Raw genomic sequence first — 18,087 nt, forward strand, 5'->3', positions numbered from 1 at the left:
AAACAATGCACAGAAAGGTAGAATATAACAACAACAGCCAAACAAACAACTCAATGTATACATGCATGATATGGTCACAAGAGTTTAGAGTGATGGTGCATTATACATTTTAAAGGCATGAAATTAACACAATTGATCAATAATTTTTGTAGTAAATTGCACTGCTTATTGTAGCTCATATGCTATTCACGACATGCTTTCTTTATTGTATAGCTACCCTCACAATAATCCCACTTTCCCTGAGTTACTAGGTTATGACAGTATTATAGTACAGTATGCTATAATAGTGTAGTCAGTATCAGTCAGACAGCCCCAACCAGCCTAGGAGGAGCAGTGAGGATGTACGTGCTCTCCCTGTCGGCGGTGTCTGGAACTGATCCAGATCATCAGGGCTGGATTTGCTCCAGGTGCAAAAATGCTGTCAGGCTCATTAAGAGGGACCTCTCCGAGATCCGGCTATTCAGTTCAGCGCAGAGCTCTAAACGGACAGATTACTACCAGATAGACTGCGGCGTTACAGGGAGCGATTAAAAAAATGAATTTAATTTCTCTTTGGGTCGATTACGGACTATAGAGCGACACTATAGAGTTGCTGGTTAGTTGTGACGGAGTTTTTGGAATTTAAATTTGAGTTTATCGCTTGTCAAAATTATTTGAGAGTATTTGTTTTGACGAAAATACTGTTTACCGACGGCCTGGTGGAGAAATCCGTTACCTGAGGATAACAAGTCAAAGGTCTGTGAATGATAGGCCTAATACTGGCACAAAAAGACAAGATAAGTACGTGGCAAATTAAAGTTATGGTTTTATAATGGAATGGCAATATTCAGAAATTATTTTGCAATTTGTTCTTTTTCAGAAATCTGCTTTAAACGAATACTTTTACCAGGGATTCCCCGTCTCCGAATGAAGGGATTTGTGCGCATTTTCGGTTGCAGTCTTTCTAGAAAATTAGTTGACCCATTATCGCATTGAGTGCCTTCGCCTGGTTTTTGTTTTGAGCTCTCCCAGAAATGGTGGGACACCTACATTTACAAGCTATGGATGATAGTCTGAAAGGAAAGAATCGGGAGGGACTGCTTGACAGTCCGGATTCGGGACTCCCTCCGAGTCCAAGTCCGCCCTTCTATTCGCTGTCTCCAGGTCTGCTCGAGTCGCGCTCCGGGAGTTGTTCAACGCCAGTCGAGAACCATGGATACTATAAAAAGGAGAGCAAAGGCAAACTGGTAAGCAACAGTTGATCATTTGTTTTGGTAGCTTACAAGTGCTGCTGGCTCTGCGCATTGTGCACAATTCACCATAAAAAGCAGATAAACTCCCTGAATTTGTATGATCAAGAAAAGAGAGAAATACACCTATCTAGCCTCTGATGACTATTGTTAAACCATGTGTCAGTTGCTGTAACCGTCGTGTACGTAAGTCTATTAATGTTTTGGAGAGAAACATGAACTAGCATATATTGCCTACCTACTCATAAACATATGGTAATCCTTTTACTGCAGGGATTTCACTGGTGCAACACATAGGCCTAGACATTTTCTGATGAAGCATCATCTTTAGAAATCAAATAGTTTAAATGGATTGACATGGCTTCACTGGAATATTCATTGGATTCCTGAATCTAAAACAATTCTGAACAAGGTGTTAAAGATCATTGATATTGATAGGCATTTCCTCAGATCACACATGTAGGAAACAAATGTGTTGTACATTTTTTTTTAAGGACTGGGTGAAAAATAACCAGAAATGAACTAAGTTCCTCTGTTGTAATGTATTTCATCTGTAAAAACGGATGCCATTGTTTGCAGGGATTTTGTCATCTGTAATAATTAACTTTCCACCGAAGAAAAGAGAAGCAGTGTTCAAAACATCCTGTTAATGTTTCATAAAAGGGATAAGCATCAACCTGTGTACTTTCCAAGAAAAATATAAACATCTCAGGAATATCAATTGTATTGATATGTTCTTGTCTCTTGAGCGAATATTTAACCATATATAGTCGAGGAGGAATGTTACAAGAGTCACAGAGGATGTCAACCATCCCTCTGTCTGTCCCATTCATGATGGAATACTTTGCAAGTCAATGGCAACCCACGGTTGACGTAACCCATAGAAACAAACAGTTGTATGTACGGGATAGACATGGGATACACCGTCCAACAAAATGCTTACTTGCAGGTTCCTTCTCGACAATGCAGCAACAGTAAGAAATAATAAAAGATCAGAATGTAAAGAACATTTAAACTCTAGGTCAATGTGTGAGTATGTGTGGTGGTAGCAATGGGAGAGGGGACAAAACAGTGGGATTGTGATTAGCTCCTTGTGTCTGTTGTGGTCGCCGTTACTGACAACTCTCAGGTCAATCACCTCTAGTCGACCACACTGCTTCTACTCAAACAGTATAAATACCTTTTAACCTGGCTGTACTTTCTCACAGCAGCCAATGCCAGCTTGGAAACTAGACAGCCCATATAGGCATATGCTTTGGCATGAAATCCCCAATAAATAGCTCTAGTGTGTCTAGTGCCTCACACTTGGGAAAGGGCACACAAGTTATTTGTTATGATACTGAACAAAAATGTCAATGCAAGTTACAGTTAATAGAAGGAAATCAGTCAATTTAAATAAATTCATTAGGCCCTAATCTATGGATTTCACAAGACTGGGAATACAGATATGAATCTGTTGGTCACATACCTTAAAAAAAAAGTAGGAGCGTCAATCAGAAAACCAGTCAGTATCTGGTGTGACCACAATTTTCCTCATGCAGCATGACATCTCCTTCATATAGACTTTATTAGGCTGTTGATTGTGGCCAGTGGAATGTTGTCCCACTCCTCTTCCATGGCTGTGCTAAGTTGCTGGATATTGGTGGGAACACAGATCCAGAGCATCCCAAACATGCTCAATGGGTGACATGTCTGGTGAGTGTGTAGAGATCCTTACAACATGGGGCCGTACATTATCATGCTGAAACATGAGGTGATGGCGGTGGATGATTGGTAAGACAGTGGGCCTCAGGATATCATCACGGTATATCTCTCTGCACTCAAATTGCCATTGATAAAATGCAATTGTGTTCATTGTCTGTAGCTAATGCCTGCCCATACCATAACCCCACCGCCACCATGGGGCACTCTGTTCACAACGATGATATGAGCAAACCGCTCGCCCACACAATGCCATACACACGATCTGCTATCTGCCCGGTACAGTTGAAACCAGGATTCATCCATAAAGAGCACACCTCTCCAGCGTGCCAGTGGCCATCAAAGGTAAGTATTTGCCCACTGAAGTCGGTTATGTTGCTGAACTGCAGTCAGGTCAAGACCCTGGTGAGGACGACGAGCACGCAGATGAGCTTCCCTGAGACAGTTTCTGACAATTTGTGCAGAAATTCTTTGGTTGTGCAAACCCACAGTTTCATCAGCTGTCTGGGTGGCTGGTCTCAGACGATCCCACAGGTGAAGAAGTAGGATGTGTTCGTCCTTTGTTAGCATGGTTACACGTGGTCTGCTGTTGTGAGGCCAGTCGGACGTACTGTTAAACTATCTAAAAACAACGTTGGAGGCGGCTTATGGTAGAGAAATGAACATTCAATTCTCTGGCAACAGTTCTGGTGGACATTCCTGCACTCAGCATGCCAATTGCACACTCCCTTAATACTTCAGACATCTGTGACAAAACTGCACATTTTAGAGAGGCCTTTTATTGTTCCCAGTGCAAGGTGCACCTGTGTAATGATCATGCTTTTTAATCAGCTTCTTGATATGCCACACCTGTCAGGTGGATGGATTCAGGTGGATGGATTATCTTGGTAAAGGAGAAATACTCACAAACAGGGATGTAAACCAATTTGTGCACACAATTTGAGAAGCTTTTTGTGCATATGGAACATTTCTGGGATATTTTATTTCAGCTCATGAAACATGAAACACTTTACATGTTGCGTTTTTATATTTTTGTTCAGTGTATTTGATCAAGAAATGCAATTTGTGTAATGTTGGTTAAGAAGAATAACTTGTTTTATCAATCGTTTGCTACGATTTGAGTGAAAAGTAGTAATCCCATTGAGGAACAAAGGTCGATTCTATTAACTCCTAATTTAACTGTCAAAGGAACATGTTCATACAGGTCTAGATGGCATTTTGATGTGCTTTTAGCCAGCAGCCTACGCCACATGCAGTACAATACAGTAGACTGGAGTTGCGTGACACTGGTTTGTTGAGGCCTGAAAGGAGATATGGTTCTAATCCCCTGGATGTGGGGATTGGTGGAGCTCCCCTGCTTTGTGGTTTCTCCTCATAAAAGCAGCTTTGATAGGGGCTGAATCTGCTTTTGGTTCCAATACCTTTCATGGGATTGTGTGTGTGTGTGTGGAAAAAAAATCAACCCATTCCATTAGTAAAGGCTTTCAAAGCATTTGTATGTGAGTTTGAGCTTATATACAGTACGTGCATGCTTGGCAGTGGCAGACATTCATGCACTTGCATAAAGAGTTTTTCCGCAGTTCTAATCTTGTGGTGGTTTTTGTATGTGACCTAAGAACAATCCCAAAGTTCTAGTTTTGAGACACACATGCTTGCAAGAGCAGTTGCAGGCTGTTGCATAAGCGTTTCATTACCTCTGCATTTGAATTTAAACACAGATGAATGCGCGCACACACACACACACACACACACTAGGGTTGTCACAATACCAGTATCGCGATACTGCTATACCTGATTTTCCATGGCAAAAAGGAAAACACAAGGCAGACTAAACTCGTTGTAGCTGCTGTATCTAAACTGTTGTGTGCTATAAACATGTGATTCTGGGTGACAATGTCAGGCTGCTTGTTTCCAAATTTAGTCCACTTCATGCTTTGTTTCCTTGTCACGATACCTCTGAGTATCACAATACTGGTATGGTGACAACCCTAACACACACACGCTGTGTTTGTTGCTAAATATATACTATGGATGCATAAACCGTGTTGAAATGTCGTTATTTTGTGGTTACTACTAGACACTGAAGACGCTGAACTTGACATTTAGCAGGTTTTCAACAGAGGGATTGACTACTGTAGCTCAGCGCTGACAACTGGATCCCCTTGTGAAGACATTACTCTATTTCACAGTAAAACCCCAACATTACATTCTGGTTATTAGATGGTTATAGCTCAATATGATTACTTTCCATCTCCCTGTCTCTGTATAACCACTTTGGTACTTGAGCTAACATGTTTTTTTTTTGGGGGGGGGGGGGTGTAGATTAGTTCCAGCCCAGTCAAGGAGCTAAGTCAGGGCTATAACTATCGCTGGATTAGAGTGTAGGACAGAAAGGAGACCCGTGTCATTACGTTCCAGTTCCAGCTTTAGAGATGATATTCATAGTGATGCTGGAACTTGACGACCTCTACTCTCTCTACTCAGTCAGCAGTTTACTGTGTGATGATGATGATGATGATGATGGGCAGAGTTTTTCCTGACTCCAGGTTCTCGTGATCTACCTCGATTGTGTGACAGTTGCACATTGAGTGTCTATTGTACTGTATGTAGCCTGTGCTTGGCTGCACACTACATTGACTGGGTGGGTAGAGTTGTGCTTCCGGGGAATGAGTTCCGTATGTGTGCTGTTGCTGCCTGGGTACAGTAGATGGAGGGGCCCCTAGCCTGGAGCCCACCTACATTCACAAGTATGTTTATACTTTCAAAGGCGGCCAACAAAATGCATTCCCCTGGATAAACAGCCAGGATGCTGCTCCAGCCAGAGAACAAAAGACAAGCCAATCACACTCTTTTAATGAGATGATGCCACACTGTGCCAGCAGCACACAGTGGAAATGAATCAATTTACAGGGATTAACAGCAATGAGGGTAGCATGGTTATTGGTTACAGCAGAGGTTAAGTGGGGGTACAGTACAGCCCTGAGTGAGGTTTTGTTGGGTGCTGATTTGGGGGTTTGAGTAAGACGTGAGCTGTGTGCTGCAAAGCGATTTGGGCGGCACCTCTGCTGTGCCTTTGGCTTGTTCCGAGCTGTTAGGGAGAGGTGAGGTTGGAGAGACGTGCATCTGAACATTAACGTAACAACTTTGCTCTATCTAAACTTTTGTAACGAGAGAGAGAATTCAGGAAGTTTGTGTTTTGGAGAGGTACCATAATTACACTTAAAAGCATCAGTTTGACATCTTAAACTCTCAACGAAACGTGTATTGTCTGAATGGCATGTTGACTGGACGTCATGCTTGCCTCTTGGCTCAGGCAGCAGCACTGAACATAGTTGGCAAAGGATTTAGAATTTGCTAACTGATTCCAGAAGCGGTAGCTACAGTGTATGGCTTTGTGCTTCTGACTTTGGTCTCTAGGCAGATGGTGGGACAGGACAGCAGAGTCCCAATGCAGTGGCCTTCTCGCAGGGTCTCTCTGATAGGTGTAAGAAGTGATCCAAGCCTGGAGCAGAGGTATTTGACCCTCTGATTACATAGTCTAACCAGGTTGTCATATCCTATACTGTGTTCTGCTGTACTGTATGTGAGAAACTCTGAGATGCATACAGTGCCCTAAGGTTGACAACACTGACTACAAGACTCCATCCATTTTAGAGTCAATTGAAATCAAATGAACTTCATGTATGTGTCCTCTGGGACAGGGGTTGTTGTATAGTGCAGACAGACAGTAGCCTCTCCTGTCTTGGACCACCATGTTGGCTAGACTGGAAGCTCTCTGTGGGGTGATTTAGTGAAGGGGAGCAGAGCGGTTCTGATGGCTTGAGCAGTGACCGTGCCCAGGTCCAGGAGACACAGAGGCGGTGTGACGCTCTCAGCTAACCCACTCAGTTACACATGCAGACAGGCCGGCTGGCTGACTGGCTTTGTTAGTCCCTTCTGAAGCATACCACTAGGCTGCTGTGGGGGCTCAGTGAAAAAAAAAGATTTACAGCGACTGTAACACTTCATATCGCCTTGTCCCTCTATGTAATTATCTGAATGAGAAAGGGAAGTGGTGTACTATTCTTTTTGCTACTTGTTGTGTAGACATCACCTACTCTTTCTAGCCAGGCTTTGCTCAGCTATTGTCGCTGTGTTGTGTGAATGCTGGGGGAGATGGCACAGAACTCCTCATGTGGGAGGTCCTGTTCTAGGTGTATTGAGAGCCTGCATATTTGCCAGCTAAATAAACTGTTTTCTATATTAGGTAGAGAGCACTAGTAGTGTATCAGTAGTGGGATCTCCCAGGACAGTCTGTTGACACCCACTCTTGCCTGAAGAATGGATTCTGCCAACTTACTTCCCTCACCACCAGTAGGTTCATTTTTACACATTAACAGGGTGCTGTGATGGATTTATAAAAATGGCCTACCTAACCTCAACTAATCTTCCCCTAGCTGCCGTACCTTCTCCTGAACTCAACGGGGACGGACCTGAGGACACGCATGTACCCTGTGTTCTTTGGTGAGAGCATCGAGGTCAACCCCAAACCTGAAACAGAGATCAAGTGAGTGACCCTTCACCAAACCACACAAATAAACAAGCATTTACTGTAGTTTTAATGGACTTATGTAATTGCCTTTTTAATGTACAGGTTGATGCAGCAGGCTTTTTGAAGGCAGCTTTTCTCTACCCTACTCAGTAGTCACCTCTTAACAGCGCCATCTAGTGATCAGCTTCTATACTATTTCCTATCTAATCAATTACTTAATGTATTACTCGTCAAAGTACTTTGGTACTTCAACACTTAATCCCATGTTTTTGGTTATACTCTCCAGGTGTAACTCTGAAGTGAAGTACGACTCAGACAGGCACTACCGGGACCAGGTGTACTGCGCTCCCGTTCCCACGGTGACTTCCTACAGCGAGATGGTGGTGGCCGTGCAGAACTGCACCTGGCGGCGCTATAAGTCCCAGGTGTACCTAGAGCCACGTCAGAGGCCCCTGCACTACCAAAGCACCACCATTGTGTACCCCAAACATGCCAAGAACACTTACCGCACCACACTCAACTACAACGCTACGGGTTCCCAACGGTGGTTTGTCTCCACCGTCCAGCTGAAGTCCAGCGAGGACAGCAGCCCCTGCATCATCTACGCTGAGGACCTCTAAACCTGATCTCAGACCTGACCTGCCTGGCCATTCCTACTGTTGTGGATTGGATACACACAGAGGCTGACAGACAGGTGGACACACAGGAAGACTGATAGACTGACACACAGAGGGTGGTAATATTGCATACTGTATAAGGAATATTGTAGGGGGGAGTACATCGAATCACAAAGGCCTTTAATGAGTTGTCCTTCATGTTAATTTGTCTTGTGAGGCAGAGCGCAGCCAGTCTGCAGCCTCTTCTCTCCAGGAACACCTCTGATAGTTGAGCATGACTCTGGGGGTTGATGGTACCACGTTACACACCTTATTTGACTGTAAAGATTCATTATAGAAATGGACATATTCATGCTCAAAAGCTGACATGTGACTCCACACAGATGCGTGCAAAGCAGTCTAATAGCTTGATTGCACTTATTTTAACATTGTGTAAATTGTGGGTATTCTGAAAAGGGTGGGGGAAACCAAAAGATTGGACCAAAGATTTTGTTACAAAGATGATTTCACCCTAGTTGTAAGTAATGTCTTTGACACATCCTCATCAGACTCTCAAACACGACTCCTGCATTAGCTCTACAACCGGGTGTCACGAGCACATCATTGTCGTCTCTCAAAAGATGCCCAGTGACGACAAACTCATCTCTGCGGCTTTGCGTCTTGCTTTGACAGACACCAAACCACATCTTCATTAGTGACCTCAAACTCTAGAATGTGTATTTTTAGTCTGATAGACACTGGGGCATTTTAAAGCTAGAATCCTTAAGTGAAACAATAACAAAGTGGCCACTGTGTTTTGGTAAAAAGCTGAGGGATGGGCCTGGAGAAATGTAACCACAAATTCATAGACTGAGCATGGATGCAAAGACTGACTAGTTTACACCATGTTTTGAGGCTTTACAGTGTTTACGTTTACATTGTTTACAAGCATTGGAGTAAAAGAAGCTTGTATTTAGGGTTCTGATGGGGTATGACAGTTGAACTAAGTTCATGAGGCATTTCTAAGTTATATTCTTCAAGAATCAATGGGTGTATATATCATTAATTTAAAGGTCTAAAAATGGATGTAGCAACTAAGGATTCTAGCTTTAAATGAATATATCACATTATCCATGCCATTTTCTATAACAAATCAGAAATGGAGTCTGAGGCACCTTCAACAGCAGGCAGAGAGTCTAGGTTTCTGTTATAGATTGCCTCTGGTGAAGGAGATGCTTGTTGTCGCTGCCATAACTACAAGTCAACCTGCCAGTTGGAAATGCCAAAGTTGGAGCCAGAGAGGAGGAGGGAGAGCAGAGCTGGGAAAACCTGAGGAACATTTCTATTTTAAGACATGGCTCTAGCCTCTGATATCCAGGTTGTTTGGCAGACTGGTAAACACGACCATAAAAATCCAAACATGTTACTCTCTCCAACACACTGTTGTTATATACAGGATAGTGAAATGGGTGGCTTAGATTTATTCACAGTTGTCAGGTGTTGTAGGAAAATAATATCAATTCTTATTTGTATTAAGAATTGCCTGATCTCGCTCACAACATTTTTTTTTAGTCTATTTTATATATATGGATTATGGAACCTGGTAAATATTCAACCTTGTATTATGAATTCAGATCTCTTACCTCCATTTTTTTTCTCTCTCTACTTTATTTCATAGAAAATTTGCATTTTCTACTTTTAATTTACATCCTGAGCTACTTTTGTAATGAAAAAAATGTAGGTTTTGAAAATTGACAAAGGTGTGTTTTATACACTAAAGAATATGGACAGAAGAAAGTGAGAGAAAGTGAAGAGGCTCTGTTTTGGAGGCTTTCTTAAGGGTCAAGATGTTCTGAGTAATGAGGTCTACTGTAAATGTTACAAGTGCAACAGCAACTTTATAATACTGATGGTTTGAACCATAGGTATTACAGTGGCTGGTACAGAAAAAGGCCGTTCAGTGGAAAGATTGCTGTGGATTTCTGTGATGTGCAGAAGGTATGTGAGAAGTCATGAGTTATATGTTTGAGGTGATGAAAGTCGAAGGGTTTCAAAGCATTTGGTTGTTTTGTTTAAGATACTTTCTAATTATTGATGTTAGTGTTTCCTAACGGTTGATTTTGTTCTTGTAAAATACTTTCCTGTTGTATATGTGGCATCGAGGCACTTCATAATTCTCTTTATATTTTTGTATATTTCCTGTGTCAATCTTTTTTGTTTGGGAAAATAAAAAAATATTTAATTGAATAAAAATCTTTTAATTGAATAAAAGACCAAATACCAAAACCCAAACTGCACTATGGTCACGTGTATTTTCAGCATTTCCTTTTCAGTATATTGAAAGAGCCTAAAATCCTGGAACAAAGCTGCAGTGTAGACAACCTAACTTCAATTCACAACAGAATTCCCACGGCATGTCCGAAGTTAAAGAGAGGGCCCGTAACAAACAATGCATAAGCTCTATTATCAAGATCTCAACCACAAAGGAAAGGAATATAATTTCTCCAGCATCAGTACAGGGAAAAGAAAGTTCCACAGACATAACGCGCCAGGGAAAGGGTCACATCAAATGTGGCGCAACTTCTTAACTGTTGAAGGTTCTGCCCTGCCTCATGCTTTAAGGCAGGGTTGGGCAACTAGATTCAACAGTGGGCCAATTTTTGTGAGTGGATGGCGGGGGGCTGGAACATAATTAACAAAGAGATTGTATATGATAATAATAATTTCATACCTTGATTATATTGAGACACAATCAAGTCTAGTTTTTTATTCATGGGAATACTTGAACAGCTTTCCTAAATTAAACACATTTTTAGCTGAATTCCTGGTGATTTTTACTATTTTTTTAAAAACCGTAAACAAGAAACTCAAGCATTATTCTGTCCCATTAATCCATCCTATTAATATCCTAAATATCCAAGTGATACTAAAATAACAGCAGATCTCCTCTCACCTATTGCATAGGGCACGTAGGAGGGGTTGGGTGTGTACCTCAGAACCCCATGGTCTCCTCAGTAACACAAATCCACCAGCACCTCCTCCCTCACACTGAAGCTAATAGCACCAGACAGGATTAAGACGTCACACAGGAGCTGTGACTGGGGCTTGGGTCCAACCAAGACTTTACAACTAAAAGCTCTACTCTCAATTGTTCCTCTAGCTAGTCAGTGGTGAAATTGTAGGTCGTCCCAGCAGAGAAGAAGAGAGGGATAAACATGGCAACATTAGAGTAGATGGCATCATCTATTTAGACCAAATAAATATATGGCTCTGGTATGATCCAAAAGTGCTCCATATAAGAATTTACTATACTATTATAAGTCCATGATGGCCGACCTTTTGTCCCTAAAGGGAGGAACAAATTCATGTTAGTCACCTTCAGGAGGTTACTAGAGTTCACTCTTACCCCCTGGGGATTTATTAACTCGGAGTCATCCATGATTCACCAAACAATATTTTTGAAAGAAGAAGCTAAGTACTTTAACCATACAGGGCATTCGGAAAGTATTCAGACCCCTTCCCTTTTTCCACATTTTGTTACGTTACAGCCTTATTATAAAATCGATTCAATGTTTTTTCCCCACTCATCAATCTATACGCAATACCCCATAATGACAAAGTTAAAATAGGTTTGAAGAAATTATTGCAAATGTATACAAAGAACACAGAAATGCCTAATTTACATAGGTATTCAGACCCTTTGCTCTGAAACTTGAAATTGAGCTCTGGTGCATCCTGTCTCCATTGATCATCCTTGAGGTATTTCTACAACTTGAGTGGAATCCACCTGTGGTAAATTCAATTGATTGGACATGATTTTGAAAAGCACACAACTGCCTATATAAGGTCTCACAGTTGACAATGTATGTCAGAGCAAAAACCAAGCTGTGAGGTTGAAGGAATTGTCCGTAGAGCTCTGAGACAGGATTGTATCGAGGCACAGATGTGGGGAAGGGTACCAAAAAATGCCTGCAGCATTGAAGTTCTCCAAGAACACAGTGGCCTCCATCATTCTTAAATGGAAGATGTTTGGAACCACCAACACTCTTACTAATGCTGGCCGACCCGGCCAAACTGAGCAATCAGGGGAGAAGTGCTTTGGTCAGGGTGGTGGCCAAGGACCCAATAGTCACTCTGACAGAGCTCCAGAGTTCCTCTGTGGAGATGGGAGAACCTCCCAGAAAGACAACCATCTTTGCAGCACTCCACCAATCAAGCCTTTATGGTAGAGTGGCCAGACGGAAGCCACTCCTCAGTAAAAGGCACATGACAGCCCGCTTGGAGTTTGCCAAAAGCCTTCTAAAGGACTCTCAGATCATGAGAAACAAGATTCTCTTGTCTGATGAAACCAAAATTGAACTCTTTGGCCTGAATGCCAAGCGTCATGTTTGGAGGAAACCTGGCACCATCCCTGCGGTGAAGCATGGTGGTGGCAGCAGCATCATACTGTGGGGAAGTTTTTCAGCGGCAGGGACTGGGAGACAAGTCAGGATCGAGGGAAAGATGAACAGAGCAAAGCATAGAGAGATCCTTGATGAAAACCTGCTCCAGAGTGCTCAGGACCTCAGACTGGGGCGAAGGTTCAATTTCCAACATGACAATGACCCTAAGCACATAGCCAAGACAACACAGGTGTGGCTTCAGGACAAGTCTCTGAATGTCCTTGAGTGGCCCAGCCAGAAGCTGGACTTGAACCGGATTGTTTTAAAACAAGCAATGGTTGCAATTTCATTTTAATCCACCAGAAAATACTAAATTCCACTTTATTTGTCAAGGACAACAGCTGGAAGCGCAAGAAGTATGAATGCCCTGACATCTGCTGAGGCCATATGAAGTGCTGCATGGCAATGCAGACGTCAGATTGACCATGCACCAAGATGCACAATGCACTTCTCTCTGCAGAATGCTCTCTCCCACCAATTTGTGCACATTCATTATTTTATAACTTCAATGTGTGAATTGTTTGCATTTGATTGTTAGTGTATATCAATTCCCCATTACATATATCACCAGTAGTACATGTACTGTTAATTCCTACAATTTCTAATATACAATGTTTTTTACTTTGGTTAATGGTCATTTAATTTTAATGCATTCAATATTATTATTCCAGTCTTCCTGTTCTCATTGTCTGAGTGGACACATTGTTCGCAGAGTGCACAACCTATGCGACCCTTGTGAGAAATAAGTTGATTGATTGAATTCCATTTTCGAGTACTGTCAATGTAGTCATCGTCTTTTGTTTGGAGCGCTCCGGTCAATGTTAAGTAAGGACGTGCACACATAGAAGTAGGCCTATAGGCTACCTGGCCTGATTATACATAGAAGTAGGCCTATAGGCTACCTGGCCTGATTATGCATAGAAGTAGGCCTATAGGCTACCTGGCCTGATTATACATAGAAGTAGGCCTATAGGCTACCTGGCCTGATTATACATATAAGTAGGCCTATAGGCTACCTGGCCTGATTATGCATAGAAGTAGGCCTATAGGCTACCTGGCATGATTATACATAGAAGTAGGCCTATAGGCTACATGGCCTGATTATACATACAGTGCCTTGCGAAAGTATTCGGCCCCCTTGAACTTTGCGACCTTTTGCCACATTTCAGGCTTCAAACATGAAGATATAAAACTGTATTTTTTTGTGAAGAATCAACAACAAGTGGGACACAATCATGAAGTGGAACGACATTTATTGGATATTTCAAACTTTTTTAACAAATCAAAAACTGAAAAATTGGGCGTGCAAAATTATTCAGCCCCCTTAAGTTAATACTTTGTAGCGCCACCTTTTGCCGCGATTACAGCTGTAAGTCGCTTGGGGTATGTCTCTATCAGTTTTGCACATCGAGAGACTGACATTTTTTCCCATTCCTCCTTGCAAAACAGCTCGAGCTCAGTGAGGTTGGATGGAGAGCATTTGTGAACAGCAGTTTTCAGTTCTTTCCACAGATTCTCGATTGGATTCAGGTCTGGACTTTGACTTGGCCATTCTAACACCTGGATATGTTTATTTTTGAACCATTCCATTGTAGATTTTGCTTTATGTTTTGGATCATTGTCTTGTTGGAAGACAAATCTCCGTCCCAGTCTCAGGTCTTTTGCAGACTCCATCAGGTTTTCTTCCAGAATGGTCCTGTATTTGGCTCCATCCATCTTCCCATCAATTTTAACCATCTTCCCTGTCCCTGCTGAAGAAAAGCAGGCCCAAACCATGATGCTGCCACCACCATGTTTGACAGTGGGGATGGTGTGTTCAGCTGTGTTGCTTTTACGCCAAACATAACGTTTTGCATTGTTGCCAAAAAGTTCAATTTTGGTTTCATCTGACCAGAGCACCTTCTTCCACATGTTTGGTGTGTCTCCCAGGTGGCTTGTGGCAAACTTTAAACTACACTTTTTATGGATATCTTTAAGAAATGGCTTTCTTCTTGCCACTCTTCCATAAAGGCCAGATTTGTGCAATATACGACTTGATTGTTGTCCTATGGACAGAGTCTCCCACCTCAGCTGTAGATCTCTGCAGTTCATCCAGAGTGATCATGGGCCTCTTGGCTGCATCTCTGATCAGTCTTCTCCTTGTATGAGCTGAAAGTTCAGAGGGACGGCCAGGTCTTGGTAGATTTGCAGTGGTCTGATACTCCTTCCATTTCAATATTATCGCTTGCACAGTGCTCCTTGGGATCTTTAAAGCTTGGGAAATATTTTTGTATCCAAATCCGGCTTTAAACTTCTTCACAACAGTATCTCGGACCTGCCTGGTGTGTTCCTTGTTCTTCATGATGCTCTCTGCGCTTTTAACGGACCTCTGAGACTATCACAGTGCAGGTGCATTTATACGGAGACTTGATTACACACAGGTGGATTGTATTTATCATCATTAGTCATTTAGGTCAACATTGGATCATTCAGAGATCCTCACTGAACTTCTGGAGAGAGTTTGCTGCACTGAAAGTAAAGGGGCTGAATAATTTTGCACGCCCAATTTTTCAGTTTTTGATTTGTTACAAAAGTTTGAAATATCCAATAAATGTCGTTCCACTTCATGATTGTGTCCCACTTGTTTTTGATTCTTCACAAAAAATACAGTTTTATATCTTTATGTTTGAAGCCTGAAATGTGGCAAAAGGTCGCAAAGTTCAAGGGGGCCGAATACTTTCACCAAGGCACTGTATAAGTAGGCCTATAGGCTACCTGGCCTGATTATACATATAAGTAGGCCTATAGGCTACATGGCCTGATTATACATATAAGTAGGCCTATAGGCTACCTGGCCTGATTATACATATAAGTAGGCCTATAGGCTACCTGGCCTGATTATACATATAAGTAGGCCTATAGGCTACCTGGCCTGATTATACATATAAGTAGGCCTATAGGCTACATGGCCTGATTATGCATAGAAGTAGGCCTATAGGCTACATGGCCTGATTATACATAGAAGTAGGCCTATAGGCTACCTGGCCTGATTATACATAGAATTAGGCCTATAGGTCACTATAGGCTACCTATAGGCTACTTTTAGACAGGGTGACTTTTACTTTTAACAGAGTCATTTTCTACTAAGGTATCTTTACTTTTACTTAAGTACGACAACTGGATACTTTTTCCACCGCTGACATTAGGTGATCTGATAATATTTCTGATTGGGTTGATGCCACACCACTGATGACCTGTGGAGCTTCTCAAATATGTTTTCTTCACCTCAAAAAGCAAGCAAACAAAGTCTGTTTTTACATCCATTTGAGAATTCCAATACTTCAATGTATTTGAAAAAACTTTCTAGCTCTCTCCCATTTGATATCCCCTCATTGTGAAAGGGAAAAATATCATGCTCTGATACAGTGGAAACGTCATAAAATAGGCCTCTTATCAATGCTTGAATTGGACTAAAATAGGTTCCGGTACTCATTTTGGGTGCTGGTCCTGTTTATATTTAGGTGCAGGAGCTCCACAATACTTTGGAGTTAATATACTATAAGAGGAACAGGAGCTCAAGCATTTTACAATTTGAGGTGCTGTACTCAATTCAGGTGCTCAAGTCAAGCACTGCTTCATATCCCTTGGGCAAATAACCTACAGCTGTGTTTGTCCCGAGCTCACTGGCACAGGAAACTGAGGGCCCAGAATATTTTATACAATGTTGCTAGGGAACAAGCTTCTGGCCAGACCCAAGTTAATAGTTGATAGTTACAATGTATCAAGTTCATTGCAGACAGGCCATGGGTAGCAAATGTGATTTTTAGGATATTTATTGTTATCAGGATATGTTCTACCTGTAGGCAGCAATGTTTTTATTTCTTGGCTTTATGTAGGCTATTCATACATAGTTGGCAATATAAGTAACTATTTAGGTTTGTGTGATTTTAATTTAGATCTGGATAGCATGTTGATTAACCACATGACAAGGATTTTCACATATGAAGACTTTATTATAAATTAAATGAAACTGTTCAACAAAGATGTGCATATGAAAACCATAACTGGCATTCCACATGAGAAAGGTTGCCGACTCCTCCTGTAGCCTATTGTCGCAACTTCAGGAGAGTAATGGCAGAATCTGCGAAAGCCAGCAGGAGCTGGAGGAGAATAGTTGGGTCAGGTTACGTTTTTTTATTTTTTTATTCAGTTGATCTTTGGCGCCCTCAAGGCATCAAATAGTAAGATTAAAGTAGCAGACACGCTCAATGCATATAGCTGATTTTATTAAAACACATAGGGTGTCTATAATTGGAAAAATACACATAAAAAATGTTGAGCAATCGATTGGTCAGAAGACCAGTCAACCAACATTTTTTTTTAGTCGGGGACAGCCGTAATGAGAATAGAAAGGTTCAGAACTTTTGTGAAACATCACAGGACAGTAGAAAAATAGATGGCAGCTAGAAAACTAAACTGGATGGTGTTCAGAGATATATGGGAGGGGTGAGGGTAGCAGAAGGCTGGGACTAAAAACAAACTAAAGAAAACCAATGGAAAATATACTGTCAGTGAAATGTATGTAGTATGTATAAGCTAGAAGTATTGTTGTCCATTAGTGTACTCCAATTAGGGGAGGGGTGGTAGGGTTAGGGGAAAATAATAAAGGATACTATATAAAAAATACAAATCACAAGATCTGGACAGTTAGTGAAGGATAGATGACCTTATGTCCTCAGATCACTGCATTTAACCCCCTCATTAACCAATCATTTGATTGGCAATGTGACATTCCTTTTCCTGTGTTTAATGGTACTCAGTGTGTCAGAGAAGTGGTGTGTGGCAAAGCTATGCAGGCAGCTCCTCGTCACAACACCCACATCCAATAAGAGTTTAGCACCCACTTGTGGTAGCTGGTTTCCACTGCACGGAGTATAAAAAAAGGTGTCCCTAATGTTTGGTATACGCTTGGTATACTCAGTGTATTTACTGTGATCATAATCTTTTATTTTATTTCACATTTCACCTTTATTTAACCAGGTAGGCCAGTTGAGAACAAGTTCTCATTTACAACTGTGACCTGGCCAAGATAAAGCAAAGCAGTGCGACACAAACAAGTTACACAAACATAGTCAATAGAGAAATCTATGTACAGTGTGTGCAAATGTAGAAGATTAGGGAGGTAAGGCAATAAATAGGCCATAGAGGCGAAATAATTATAATTTAGCATTAACACTGGAGTGATAGATGTGTAGATGATGATGTGCCAGTAGAGATACTGGGGTGCAAAAGAGCAAGAGGATAAATAACAATATGGGGATGAGATAGTTGGGTGTGCTATTTACAGATAGTCTGTGTACAGGTACAGTGATCGGTAAGCTGGCCGGCTGCCATGCAGTAGCAATTGAGCCTGGGAATGAGGTTACTGTGATCATAGTTCCTGTTTCCCCTAAGATAGCCGTCTGCGTCATCTATAGTCTAATGCTTTTACTTTCGTTTTAAAAAGGTAGACTCAGCAAAATCACTTTGCCATGAGCAGCACCGCAGATCATTGAGATGAGCGAGATGGAAGACGTTGCTCTCACACACACCCTTGCATGTGCAAGGGT

General features: G+C 41.7%; 1 protein-coding gene across 3 annotated transcripts; it reads left to right on the forward strand.

Annotated features, from left to right (window-relative positions):
* The first annotated feature begins 394 nt into the window (after positions 1–394).
* LOC139389748 (refilin-A-like) lies at positions 395–10,349 on the forward strand. 3 transcript variants are annotated; one of them, XM_071136679.1, is made up of 4 exons: positions 459–780; positions 860–1,226; positions 7,367–7,476; positions 7,748–10,349. In XM_071136679.1, exons 2-4 carry the CDS (start codon positions 1,014–1,016, stop codon positions 8,079–8,081), a joined length of 657 nt encoding a protein of 218 aa, XP_070992780.1. In that variant the 5' UTR covers positions 459–780; positions 860–1,013; the 3' UTR covers positions 8,082–10,349. The 3 variants fall into 3 exon arrangements, with proteins under 3 accessions (XP_070992778.1, XP_070992780.1, XP_070992779.1); XM_071136678.1 differs by having other exon boundaries at positions 459–735; XM_071136677.1 differs by having other exon boundaries at positions 395–1,226.
* Positions 10,350–18,087: the final 7,738 nt, after the last annotated feature.

The sequence above is a fragment of the Oncorhynchus clarkii genome, chromosome 30 (assembly GCF_045791955.1).
Source record: "Oncorhynchus clarkii lewisi isolate Uvic-CL-2024 chromosome 30, UVic_Ocla_1.0, whole genome shotgun sequence".
Lineage (NCBI taxonomy): Eukaryota > Metazoa > Chordata > Actinopteri > Salmoniformes > Salmonidae > Oncorhynchus > Oncorhynchus clarkii.

Excerpts from the sequence above, each read along its gene's own strand:
- LOC139389748 (XM_071136677.1), top strand. The coding sequence starts at position 1,014 with ATGGTGGGACACCTACATTTACAAGCTATGGATGATAGTCTGAAAGGA. Across the intron at positions 1,227-7,366 it reads AGGAGAGCAAAGGCAAACTG|CTGCCGTACCTTCTCCTGAA; the intron begins GTAAGCAACAGT and ends ATCTTCCCCTAG. Across the intron at positions 7,477-7,747 it reads AAACCTGAAACAGAGATCAA|GTGTAACTCTGAAGTGAAGT; the intron begins GTGAGTGACCCT and ends TATACTCTCCAG.